The 12,439-nt window shown below is 40.2% G+C and overlaps 2 protein-coding genes across 2 annotated transcripts; one reads left to right on the top strand and one right to left on the bottom strand.

Moving 5' to 3' along the window:
* Positions 1–33: 33 nt before the first annotated feature.
* Positions 34–2,749, bottom strand: LOC308148804 (caspase b-like). The gene is made up of 3 exons (XM_080520329.1): positions 2,668–2,749; positions 1,482–1,761; positions 34–1,388 (listed from the first exon to the last, which is right to left on the bottom strand). The coding sequence occupies exons 2-3, from the start codon at positions 1,744–1,746 to the stop codon at positions 1,207–1,209; spliced, it is 447 nt and encodes a 148-aa protein (XP_080376455.1). The 5' UTR covers positions 1,747–1,761; positions 2,668–2,749; the 3' UTR covers positions 34–1,206.
* A 1,983-nt stretch (positions 2,750–4,732) lies between these two features.
* LOC308148799 (intercellular adhesion molecule 5-like) lies at positions 4,733–12,152 on the top strand. The gene is made up of 7 exons (XM_080520327.1): positions 4,733–4,875; positions 7,160–7,370; positions 8,380–8,455; positions 9,783–9,921; positions 10,525–10,854; positions 10,934–11,164; positions 11,674–12,152. The coding sequence occupies exons 1-7, from the start codon at positions 4,821–4,823 to the stop codon at positions 11,742–11,744; spliced, it is 1,113 nt and encodes a 370-aa protein (XP_080376453.1). The 5' UTR covers positions 4,733–4,820; the 3' UTR covers positions 11,745–12,152.
* Positions 12,153–12,439: the final 287 nt, after the last annotated feature.

Here is a 12,439-nt window from a genome sequence, read left to right as displayed (position 1 = left end):
ATGTTTAATTACACATCAAATTAAAATCGCCTGACACATAAATAGCTACATTTTAATACAGTGAAATAGCTCCTGCTATAATCTTTAAGTTAATCATTAATGATAAACTTATTGGCAAGTAAAAAAGTAAAAAATGTACAATGGAACAGAAGAATCTTTCATTCACATTATAGTCATTTTAATTTACTTATAACGTGAATTCATTTTCTTATGTGTTGTTTGAAAACAGCCGTGAATCAGAAACACAAACCGCAAACATGCTTTTCTAAAAACACTTTCCTGATGTCAGACATTGTTGTAACAGTCATGTGGTTTACTTTCAAATAAAAAAAAAAACATTTCAGTTTGAGCTATAATCAAATTAGACTGCACTTTCCATGAAGTTCTTCTATTCAGTATTTATTCAGAATATAATTTAAGATTAACCTCCATGTTTAAACTGGAATTAAAATGGGCAATTAAAAACACTTGTGATCATTTAAACTTCATGGAAAAATTCAGGTTTTTCTGTGAGAAGTTTACATGTTCTTGGACTGGAATGTATGGAATATAATGTAAACACCTATAACAATAAGTTACCATACATTTTCTGAACTACAAGTAGCACTTTTAATTGTTTGGCTGGCCATGTGACATATTAAGAAGTGACTTTTAATTAAAAAAATGTACCTGTACATACCATGTCAGACCACCAGATGCCACATGACAATCTCTATTATTATCACATTTGACAGGCAGCAAGCACAAAAAGAAAAAGTGACACAGGAAGATTTTAACCAAGAAAAAAATACAAATTGCAGCAGAAAACAGAAACAGAGATATCAAAAAGAGTTCAGAGTGAAACTGAAAGAACAGAGAAGGGGATAAAAGTGAGAGGTACAAATTTCCTGAGCACTATCAATCATGGAGCTGCATCTGGGCATGAAAAATATATACAGCAGGACACCTTTTCACTCTTTTGGCTGAAGTGACTTATAGTCCAGAAAAATATCTGCCAACTCGTTAAAAAATTCTAATTAGAGGAATTTTAAAAGTGTTAAAAAAAAATATTCACATGGCTTAGAGACATTATTTGATGATTAACGATAACATCTCTGGATCTGAAGGCGTTTCACATGTCAGCACCTGAAACTGTAACAATAATATGACGACAGTCTCTAAATGTTTGTTCCCTAAAAATGACCCTGTTGGATTTAAGGCAATTATTTATGGTTTGGTGATGGATATATTCATTGTTCCAATAGTGCCGCTGGAAATAGTGGGAGCGATGACGATGCTTCCCTGCTGAGCAGACATTGTGAGGGCAGCAGGAGGAGGCGCCGGAGCAGAGGAGGAGGAGGAGGAGGAGGAAGAGGTGGCGTTGGAGGAGGGGGCGCTGGATCGTCCCTCTGTGGGGGGAAACAGACAGAGAAACAGAATCAGCTCTGATCATAGGTGCAATTAAACCAATAAAACAAGAGACTCACAATTTGCTGCACCACCTTCGTAATCTCTCATCAGCTTGGCCCTGATGTTGTTGAGGCCCATCTTCTCCAGGATCAGATTGGTGACGGCCACAGCCGACTCCTCGCCGTACCGGTCGATCATTATGCCCACCGTTCCGTCCCTGGATTGGTTCTCCAGCTGATGCTTGGGGATCGGTTTGCAGCTGTCCACAACCTTCATATTGAGGAAAAAGTGGAACCTCTTCAAGTCGGCTTCCTTGATGTCGTCCAGAGCGTCCAAAAGCAGCTGTGGCGCCGACATGTCTCCTCACTGAGGCTGACAGGGAGGAAAAGCTCACTGTGTTGGGCTCATATTAATCCAAAAAAAAATAAAATACAGTATATATTTCATTATGTTAGTAGCCGAGTCAGCAGTTCAACAAATGTTCTGAAGGTTCAGAGTGTAAAGGTGCCGATGTGATCACGACTTCATTTTCAAAGAAACAGTCCTGATACAAAATATTTATATACTTTTTTTTTTACATAAAATAAATTAGTATTCTAATTAATTGATGACATATTTTTTGATTTAATTCCAGTTTTAATTAATTCATAACTTACACAATCAAGTAATTATTTAATGTATAGTGTATTCCTTAATTAATTTAAGCCCTCCATACCCTCACTACATTTTATTGTATTCAATTGAGAAGCCCATAAGGGGTTAATGGTAACAGCTAAGGTTACATATCAGACAGATCGGGTCTGTATGTTTTTGTTTTTATTTTCTAAACACTTCGTGATTTCCGCTCACCGTCCTTTGCAACGACAACATCGTCAAGTTGTGCCTGTCAGAGTGAAACGACCCTTCATAAACCAGATGTGTCTCATCTGGATTTGGACTCAGACAAGCCTGCTTTGCTCTAAACCTTTTTCAATTTTCACTAAAACATAATCTTTGTTTGAAACGACACAAACCGATACATTAAATACAGGACGTAAACAAGTCCGTAGAGCGGCTCTTCTCGTTATATGACCACTTTGCTCTTTGAATCGGCACTTTTTAAAAGTGATAAAGATGAGGTTTTACGCGTCAGAGCAGACGGCGCAGACGTTTCCTCGACGGTGCGCAAACTCTGCCTTCATACCGCCTTCAGCTTCATGTTTCCGGACTAAACAACAGCAGATTGCATCGCTTTACTACCAACACGTGAGAGGACGTATTGAATCCGATCAAACTTACCGTATAGTAGGAACTCGACGTCGGCTGGAGAAGAAAATGGCGCAACGATTACTTTCGGTTTGAGGCACACACTTCCAGGAAGTTTGTGCAGAATTCAGAGAAGAGGAGAGGAGAGGATAAATCATACAAGACACTGCCTTTCCTCGTGCAGGCTGTCTTTCTTCTGAGCAAAAATGTTCTAATCTGAGTTATGCAAGTTATGCAGGACTGGTCCAAACCTGCACAGGGTTTTTAAAGGTAAATTCTTAACATCTCAAACTTTAAGGGGATTATCAATGACATGGGCAAATGTAAGAAGCCACTGAATAGTCACTACGGGGGTTAAAGTAAAGGGGATCTATCATATTCATTCACTTCTCTGTTGTTTTTGCAACGTTTCAGGTGAGACTACGTTTCAGAAAAAACTTACACTGCAATGTTTTGAAAATGATGTCCCTTAGCACGGACAAGGCAGAGATGTAGTTTTCATGTTTGGCCACTAGTGGGCACTGTTGTTTTGATTTTGTAATGAAACCACACGTGTGCTCAGGGAGCAACACTATAAATATTTTTAAAAAATGGCGAGTGAATGGACATTCATATGGACCAATAAGTCAGATTGCTATTAAGAGTCACTCTCAAATATAAAACCAAGTCCATTGGGGATAGAGACGAGGAGTCATGACACTCTGAAAGTAAACATTGTCGTTATTGACCATCTACTGAGCATGAGGAGAAGATAAGGCTGTGGAGCAAGTGTGGATATTTTCACTTGAAAAGGTAACTTTATTTTATGAATTTTTTTTTTTTTAACCTTTATCATTTTGAAAGAGAAATCACAATGACATAAAAAAAAAAAAGAGTAGATGGTGAGAAGCAAGACCAAGCCCAACAAGTGGTAACAATAATTTAACCATAACAACATAAGCTCAAGGATCCTCCCACACTTTAACACCCTTTGTGTAGGAGGAGCGTAACCTTTCATCAACAGATGTGGGAGTTGGCAGTTCTAAGATAAACAGCTGTGTTTTCCACAGGCTGCGTGGTGTGATCGGTGGCTGGTAAAGTGCCGAGTCACATTTATAAATACGTAAATATAAACCAACAGATGTCTGATTTCACCATTGCCAGCATGCACAGACACATTTAGTCTAATTCAGTTAAGTACACTGGAAACTTTTACAGTGAGTTAATAAATAAATCAGTACTAAATATTTAGTGGTAATTTCTCTGAAAAATAAAAAATACGTGTATTTCTATGTAGAAGATGAGAACTACGAAAGAGTCGAGTCGTTTTTTTTTCTTTATTGCCTCCAACAGCATGACAGTTCACCTGTCAAACCTGCTTCCTAATTTAACCTCCCCCTGGCACCAACACACCCCCACACATCGACACACCCATCATCATTTAAAGGAGCAGTTTAGATTACCTCGACATCACTACTGTCGCTATCTAGAAACATATTTTAGATTTTCTTAATAAACGTGTGTTTTTTATAAATCGGAACAAAGTAGTTTGCCTTTTACCTCTTTCTTTTATCAACTAGTCTGTACTGTCAGTGTTGGTGGTGTTGTTGTGTGTATTACAGAGCTTTTTCCTGGTTAGGTATCTGACACTGCCGATTATAAATCTGAAGATGAAACATTAAATTGTAAAACTGAGAAAAATCTGATGAGTCAGGAGGATCTTGTGGATTTCTTGCTGACGTTAACATTCATTAGTTAGTTTTTTTTTTGTCATTGCTGGAGTGAAAAACACTGAATACAGCAGCTTTGAAGAGACATGTCACCTTTGGCTCAAATAGCCCTCTGCTGTGTAAAAGCCCCCACGCTGACACACCCACACTTATTCTTGCCCTCCACACTGCAGCACTACACCGCATTATTCTTGACCCTCCCTTCCTTCCTCCCTTGATATACCAACAGAGAACGCCCATGCTAGATTTTAGAGGCCAAAGCAAAAGGAACTGCCTGATCATCAGCTTCGTACACACTCAAACAGAACACACACACACACACACACAGAAAAAAAACATACACACCCACATTTCCATAAAAACCTGGAGTACCCAGAGTTTCCTCAGAAGTCTCAGTCGCATCACAAAACCGTTCAGCACTGAGAGTCTGACAGAGACGAGCAATCAGATATTCTGACCGAGGGAAACCAGTGAAGGATGTGTGTTCCTGGATGGTCCATCACACTTCTGCTGCTTCGCCTCTTTGGCACAGGTGAGTGAAATATAAGTGTGATGAGGTGAAAGGATGAAAGGTTTTAGAAGGAAGGGGGGGGGAAGCCACATTTGAAAGTTCTGCCATTGTTGTGAATTGGCACAAGGTGATTTTCCTGCAACCTTTTCTATTATAATAGTAGAAAAGGTTCTTCTGGGTAAAAAAAAGACCCAGAACATGTGGACTGGGGTTTAGATTAAATGAAAACAGATGAGTAAATAGACCAATACAACCTTTATTATCATTATTAGAAAATAAATCCTTCAGTCAGCTGGTTTTATGAGATAGATAGATAGATAGATAGATAGATAGTTGGAAAATAGTGTGCATCTGTAAACATCCCCTGTATTTTTTATCTACTTTCAATTAATTTCTTCAACACACACACACACACACACACACACACACACACACACACACACACACACACACACACACACACACACACACACACACACACACACACACACACACACACACACACACACACACACACACATCAGTACTGGATAACTTCTGTACTCAGATGTGACCTTCTGAATACAATATATAATAATGATAAGAGATCAGATTTCTTACTTTATTTCAACAATTTCAAAAAGTCAAACAAGTTGTGTGCGCGGCTGTGCTTGTATGACATCACCCATATGCCAGGGTGCCACGTGGGAATCGTACCTTTAACCGGGGACCGTGCCCACAGTGAGTGAGATCATCTGATAGGCAGCAGAACAACCTCAGGATTCCGGGGAACAATGGTCAATTGAAAAGAGGAGTGAGTTCTTCTGACTTGGGCAGGGTGTCCTTCCTTCCTCAGAGGAACACACTGGGTGTATTCAATACGCTACCAAACAATGGCTCACAATAGATCACTGAAAAAAAAAAAAAAAGAGTATTATTTCACGAGATGGCAAAATTCAATTGACCCTCGTCTGTATTATGTAGAGGCCGGAGAAAGTGAGTCACGAGTCCGTACACCGGTGCCAACATAAACATGTGAGGAGATACAAGCGTTTTATTCATCTTTTTATCTGTGGGCCAGGATGTAGCATCACATCTCGACATCCCAGACTGCTGAATATACACAAGCAAACGTTTAGGAACTGCAGCAAGAGGACACTTGTAAAGCATTTTTATAAAGAAGTGGGACTCACACAGATTGTGTGAAGGACCCATCTGTGTCCAAACTACATGAGCTAACTGTAGCTCCGGTTCCTGTTCAATTGGTAAACATAATATAGACACACATGAAACTTACAGTTGACTATATAGTACTTGGGAGTTTGAACCCTTTACCTCTCCAGCTGCAACTATTAACCTCTTCAACAGAATGAGGCCCGTCATGGAAAATGTTACTTCTGTTAACCATAAATGTTCATTTCAGTAATATTTTCCACGAGTCATGAGTCTCCCTGGCATACAGGTTGAATAAGATAAAGTCCATGTCGATAATCAAACACCTTCTGTCAGAAAAATCCTAAAACTGATGAACTGCAAGGAAAAGAGGGTCCTAGTATTTCAGGCTACAACAAAGAATACAACTATAACAAATAATGACCATCACTTAAAGACAGAGTTGGTGGTGTGCATCGATATCATTATATATATATATATATATATATATATATATATATATATATATATATATATTTGATTAATCTAAATTCACCTACACTTATGACAACCACTAAATACTGATCAACAAATATTAAATAGTGAAATTATTATACAAGTTTTATTTTTAAATAAAATTAATGGGTATTTTAATTAATTGATGCCACATTTGTGTCCATAAATCAACAAAAAAACTAGCCTTTTTTAAAAGTTAAGAAGATAAAAGTCCAATTGATAATGAAGATCAAATACTTTTTTTTTTTTTTTTTTTACAGCTAAAGCAATGTAGAAAGATAGGTTGAATATGTTGAAGATAATTGGTTGCAGGTTTAATTCCCCTCATCTCTCCCTAAAAACCACGTCAACACTGGAAAGAGCTTTGGTGACTGTTGTGTCAGTGGTAAAGTGCGATAATTAAATCTATTCATCGTCTGAATAAAATATTTAAACAATTTCTTCACATGAGCAAAGAAAAGAATTCAGAAGAGAATGAAATATGTACAAGAGCTCTTCCGTCCGCATCTGCTTTGGGCATTACGTCAAGGAAACGATTGACAGATTGAAGGGAGACTCTTTATAACAAATTGAAGAAGTGTTTACTCAGATAAGTGACTTATTGTGTCCTGCTTCCTCTCCTCCTCCTCCTCCTCCCTCACTCCTGCTCTGACCTCAGCTACCTCATCCCCCGTTTCCATTCACACACGAGCTCCACCTCTCCCAGTGCAGATTCTACCTCCCTCCCCATCTCCAACCATCCTCCCATCTCTGCCTCCCCCCTCTGTCAGCATCTCACCCTCCATCCCCGCCTCTGTCGGTAACTCAGCGGAGTCCTCGGACAAGGCTCGCTGTCCGCTGAAGATGTCCCCCTCAGCGCTGGTGGTCAGGTACGTCAACATGATCTATACCTCCAGTTACACTACAGTATTTATGCACGACTATTGTATTCCTTACATTTATATAGTCTTTTTAACACAGTGAAATTTAATGCACACCGACATGAGCCACGTGCATATCGTGCATTCAGCAGCTTTGTTTTAGTCTTCATTGACCCCCCCAAAGGCCGTCAAGCTGCTTAATCAAATTTTGAGGAGCGGTTTATCCATTGCAGCTTTCAGAAAAGTAACTGAAAGAGCCACAGCACATGCACAAATATTACTCCTTTATGTGTCAAATGACCATTGTTTGCAGCATATTCCAGGATTGTTTTAATTTTTGTTTATATAAAAACAGCCAATGAAAATGTTAGCATATTGAGAAATTTTGGCAATTTTTTTTTTAACCATTCCAACAGATTTTAATTGATTACCATTTAATCATGTTTTTTGACTTTAAAAATAAAGATAAATCACAAATAAGTATAGAAATGCTCAAGTCAAGAAGTGCCCTATAAATGGTTATACAGGAGAAGGTTCATGTGAACTTTGGTCTACCTGGCCTTCTCGTCCTTGTTGTCCGTGCATCTATCTTCCACCATTTAGTCAAAATTAAGCTGCGGTGGCAAAAGGGAAAGTATAATAGCCCTGAAGTCTTTGTGTCATCGTCCCCGAGAAAGCCAGTGTCTGGCTGATGTCTCTCCGTTGCATCTTTCAAACGAGAGGGTATTGCCCCAATTAGCTGTTGTGGTAGACTTCCAGCTGAAGGCTGACACAGCGAGGAGCCAAAACCTCTATGTAACCTTAAATGCACAAAAACCACAGTCTTTTCGCAGTGGAGCCTGCTTGTCCGGGGTGCATTTGCAGATAAACATTGTGCCGCCAGCTTATCTAGAGATCCAAATCACTTTTCTGAAAGCCTGCTTGTTTCAATGTTGGGTTGTGACGATACGAGGCGTTAAAATTCACAGAAAGACCCGTGTGAGTGGCTCCTAACTGTGCATAAACTTTCCTCCTGTAGGTTTGCAGATCCAGTCACGGTGAACTGCTCTGTACCATGGAGAGGATTTCCTCTCCTGGGCTGGGAAGTCACACTGGTAAGAAGAATAAAGCTGGCGTTTTGTGATGTATGGCTTAAAAAGTCCATTATCCAACCAGAGATACTATAGCCAATCACAAGCTATGTGAGAAAAAAAAAATGCAGATTCTGGCTGATAACTCCTTGAGATGGATGCTTGAGCACATTCAGACATACAAACAGAGAAGTTAATCAATACATATAGCATTTTTAATAGAAAGAGCACATCATCCTGAAATGCTTCATCCTCAGTGTTGTAATTCTCAATTCCCTCCCGAGGCCACACGTCCTCGTCTGGATTAACTGCAGAAGAAAAGGGAGTTTCCCTGTATAATCAAAACGCAGGAATCAATACAATCTGTCAGGCTTGATAAGAGAAAGCAACTGTCCAGTGTGTTCTGTCCTGTCCCGGGGGGGGGGGGTTCATGAAGGAAGAGAGTGTGAGTGTGTGTGCGTACACACACAAGTCCCAGCTTGGACTGCCTGAGGGACAGCTTGGAAAAACCTGGACTTCCCTTCCTGGATCACCTTATTGTTTGTCAGAACTAGTTCCAGACCGACTCAAAGTCTGTCTCCAGGACATCCTTGAACTCCTCATATAGAGGGGCTTCTACCTGTGGACCCACGACTCCTGGTGGTCTCTGACGCTCCTCACAAATGAAGCTATTTGTAGGTCAATAAAAAAAATAAAAAAAACTATCAACATTTCATATGAGAAATGAGTCAAAAACGACTGCAGGGTCTCTTGCAGGTGACACCACACCCTCCTATAAGCGACTCTTCAAACACTGACCCTGAAACTGTACTGGCTTACAGAGGACAGGACTGTCTATTAATCTGGCTCCGGGTAAATCAGGCTGTCAAACACACTGTTGTAGGACTGAAAATGACCCTAAAGACAGGCTAGAAAACTTAACTTTAAATTTAAAAAAAGTTATCTGAAGTAACTCTGGTTTAGTACGGTGACGAAAATGAATAAAAAAAAACAAAAAACGGAAGGCTTCATAAAGCCTGTCTAAAATAAAAGTTGACAATTGTTGCATTTTTACGAGACAATTAAAAGACATGTGGCATTAGATGAATTGTTGAAATTTGACTTTATGTAAATCTTCACATTTTCAGGCTTTGTTAAAAAAAAAAAAATCTTCTTTCCCATTTAGTTGATAGACTCATACTCGGCTTTATTTACACTTATTGATGATTCAGAAAATATTATGCAGTCATTTTATTGACCTGCCCCACTCCGAATGGAATTATTCTTTCTATGGCACTTGAACTGAAGTAAGAAGAGTTGAGTACAGTTGCTCAGGACTTGAACAGATTACATTGAGCTTTGTGATCATTAGGAGGCTCCTCCCCCCACCATGGATCAATACCTGGTCTGGAGCGTGCCGAGGATGACGGAGTGGAGCATCAAGCCGACGTGCTACGCGCTCTCGGAACAGGGAGGGAAGTGCGACATCGATCTCAGCGTAACGGTCTACCGTGAGTGGACATTGATTTCTTTCAGGCCCCGTTTACACAACAACTTTTTGAAAATGATGTCCGTTTACACAGAAGTGGCAGAAATGATGTCGTTTTTCATGTTGGGGCGACAAGTGGGTGATGTTTGTTTTTGTCATTCAACCACACATGTGCAGAGAACAATAGACTAATAGTGTTAATAATGGTGAGAACACAAACATTTGTATGAACAGACGACCACGTAGGTTTTCTATTATGGACGACTTCACTATAAAACTACCAAGTCCAGGAGAACGTGGACTGGAAGTCGCGACACTCTGGAGGCAAACGTTATGGTCCATCTATTTGCGCATGTGCAGAAGAACTATTTATGACATCCATGGTAGATGTAACAATTCCTGAAAGATGTGTTTTCTTCCGTTCCCACAGAGACAGAGACTTTGCATAAAGTTCACCCTTGGGAGCCGTTTAAAAAAAATTGTGTTTTCAGTGGTTCTGAAAATCATTGTTGCGTAAACAGACACCCAAAATGCACTGAAAGTTTTGTGTTTTCACAATCTCAGGGGCCTCAGTCATCCATACTGCCCGTCTTTCTCTCGGTTTTGACCGTCCCTCTCTCAACAGAGCCTCCAGAACGAGTGTCCATCAGCCTGGTGAACCACACTGGGCCGATGCTCGAGGGCGAATGGTACACTCTGCAGTGCACGGTTCAGGATGTGGCACCGGTGGAAAAGCTCACCGTCTCCTTCTACAGAGGGCAGAAAGCTCTGGGTCAGCTCCAGTCTGCTGATGACACAAAGACACCGGTGACCGAGGTCTTCGCGCTGGACATCAACCCCAGTAAAGCAGACGACGGAGCCGAGTACTGGTGCGAAGCCAGGCTGGCGCTCGGCCCTGAAGGGCCACAGCATCCTCCGGTTGTAAAGTCCCCAACCTTCGACACTGTGGTGCTCTGTGAGTGAAAATTTACCGTCAGTCAATAAGAGCCGCTGCTTTTCTTTCACCGTCTAATGACGTTCTTCCAACTTTTCAGTTGGTCCACAGCTCGGCTGTCCCACAAAGCTGATGGTGCGAGAGGGGGAGAGTCTCAAATGTGAGGTGGCAGGAAACCCTCAGCCGGTGGTAACCTGGTACCGAGACGGGCAAGTGGTTGTCCTGCCGGCTCGTTCAGACAGAAGGCATGCTGGGAAATACACCATCTGGACCAAAGGCCTGCTGGGACAGAAAAACTTCACAGTGGAGGTTGAAGTTCTTGGGAACGGCGGTAAGTTACGGCGGTCATTTCATACAGAGCTTCACAGAGGTTTCAACATGACAAAGGGGGTCTTCAAAGACGGAAGGAAAATCAATTGGTCTTTTACCGTCAGCATTTCTTCTCACGGCCAAACGGAACTTTTTAAGGAACTCAGCAGGGTTCAGTATCTCTTCCTGTAAACATACACCAGGGGTCGACACCTCTCATAAAGGTTGCAGAACCCTGATACACGTTCAAGAGGCATTTTTTGCCACTTTCCACCAAAAAAAAAAAAAAGTCTGGAGCCTGAAGATGCACAGCTCAGAAAGTTGTATATAGTTTGGCACACATACACAACTCTGTTTTGGAGTATTTATGACATTTTATAATCACAATTTATCTGCTGTTGCCATTTATGGCAGTTAAATCAATTTGAAACTATTGGTCATTCAAGTAGCATGGTTCATTAACCTTTGACTGTTTTTATTAGAAGAATGTTTTGGTCCTGTATTAATGAAGTTTTCTCTTTACCTTTGCAGGAACTTCAAACATCTGCAATCAACATTTTATAATGACAATGTTTCTTATTCAGTCGATATTCTGGCTGTAAAGTAACACAAAACAACAAAACTCAATATTTTCCACATTTGAAGGAACTGAGAAAAAAACCCAACGTAATTTCTCAGTTTCTGCTTTGCTTTTATAGCACGTGAAGTTTGTTTTGAGGGCTTGTGCCCTGGTACATGTTGAACCTGGAGGTTGGAGATCTTTATTCTATCTGCAAAATGTTCACATTTTCAGACTGAAAGCTGCTGAAAGAACATGTACATCTTTGAAAATGCTTTTTCTGGTCCTTTCTACTCGTTTCTTGCTGTAGATTATAAAAAAAAAGTCGAGTCTGGAAACATTCAAGGAGACATCATTAAATTTTTAATTCTTAACATTTTCTACAGAAACCAAAACGCACCCTTGAATAATATACTTTTGGAACACAGACGGTGATGAAGTGAGGTTTATTCTGCTTTAACTGTACAGTCAATAAATTAAATTCCTTTCAGTGCATCAAAGCTTCGCTGTGTTCTTCTGTTTCAGGTGGGGGAAAAAAAGATAAGGTGTTTTATCTCTTATTTATTGGAGGTACATCATTTTAACGTCTTAAATTTATAATCAAAAGTTACCATTTAAGCGTGAAGCAGTGACTGTGATAAAGAGTCTGAACAAAAGTAACGCGTGTTCCCCGAAGGAAGCCTCAAATCCAAACACGGGCGTTTCTCCCTCAATCATTCACCATCATATATTTCCCAT

This window comes from Blennius ocellaris (assembly GCF_963422515.1).
Source record: "Blennius ocellaris genome assembly, chromosome: 3".
In the NCBI taxonomy this organism is placed as follows: domain Eukaryota; kingdom Metazoa; phylum Chordata; class Actinopteri; order Blenniiformes; family Blenniidae; genus Blennius; species Blennius ocellaris.
This window is presented reverse-complemented; position numbering and strand designations above follow the sequence as displayed.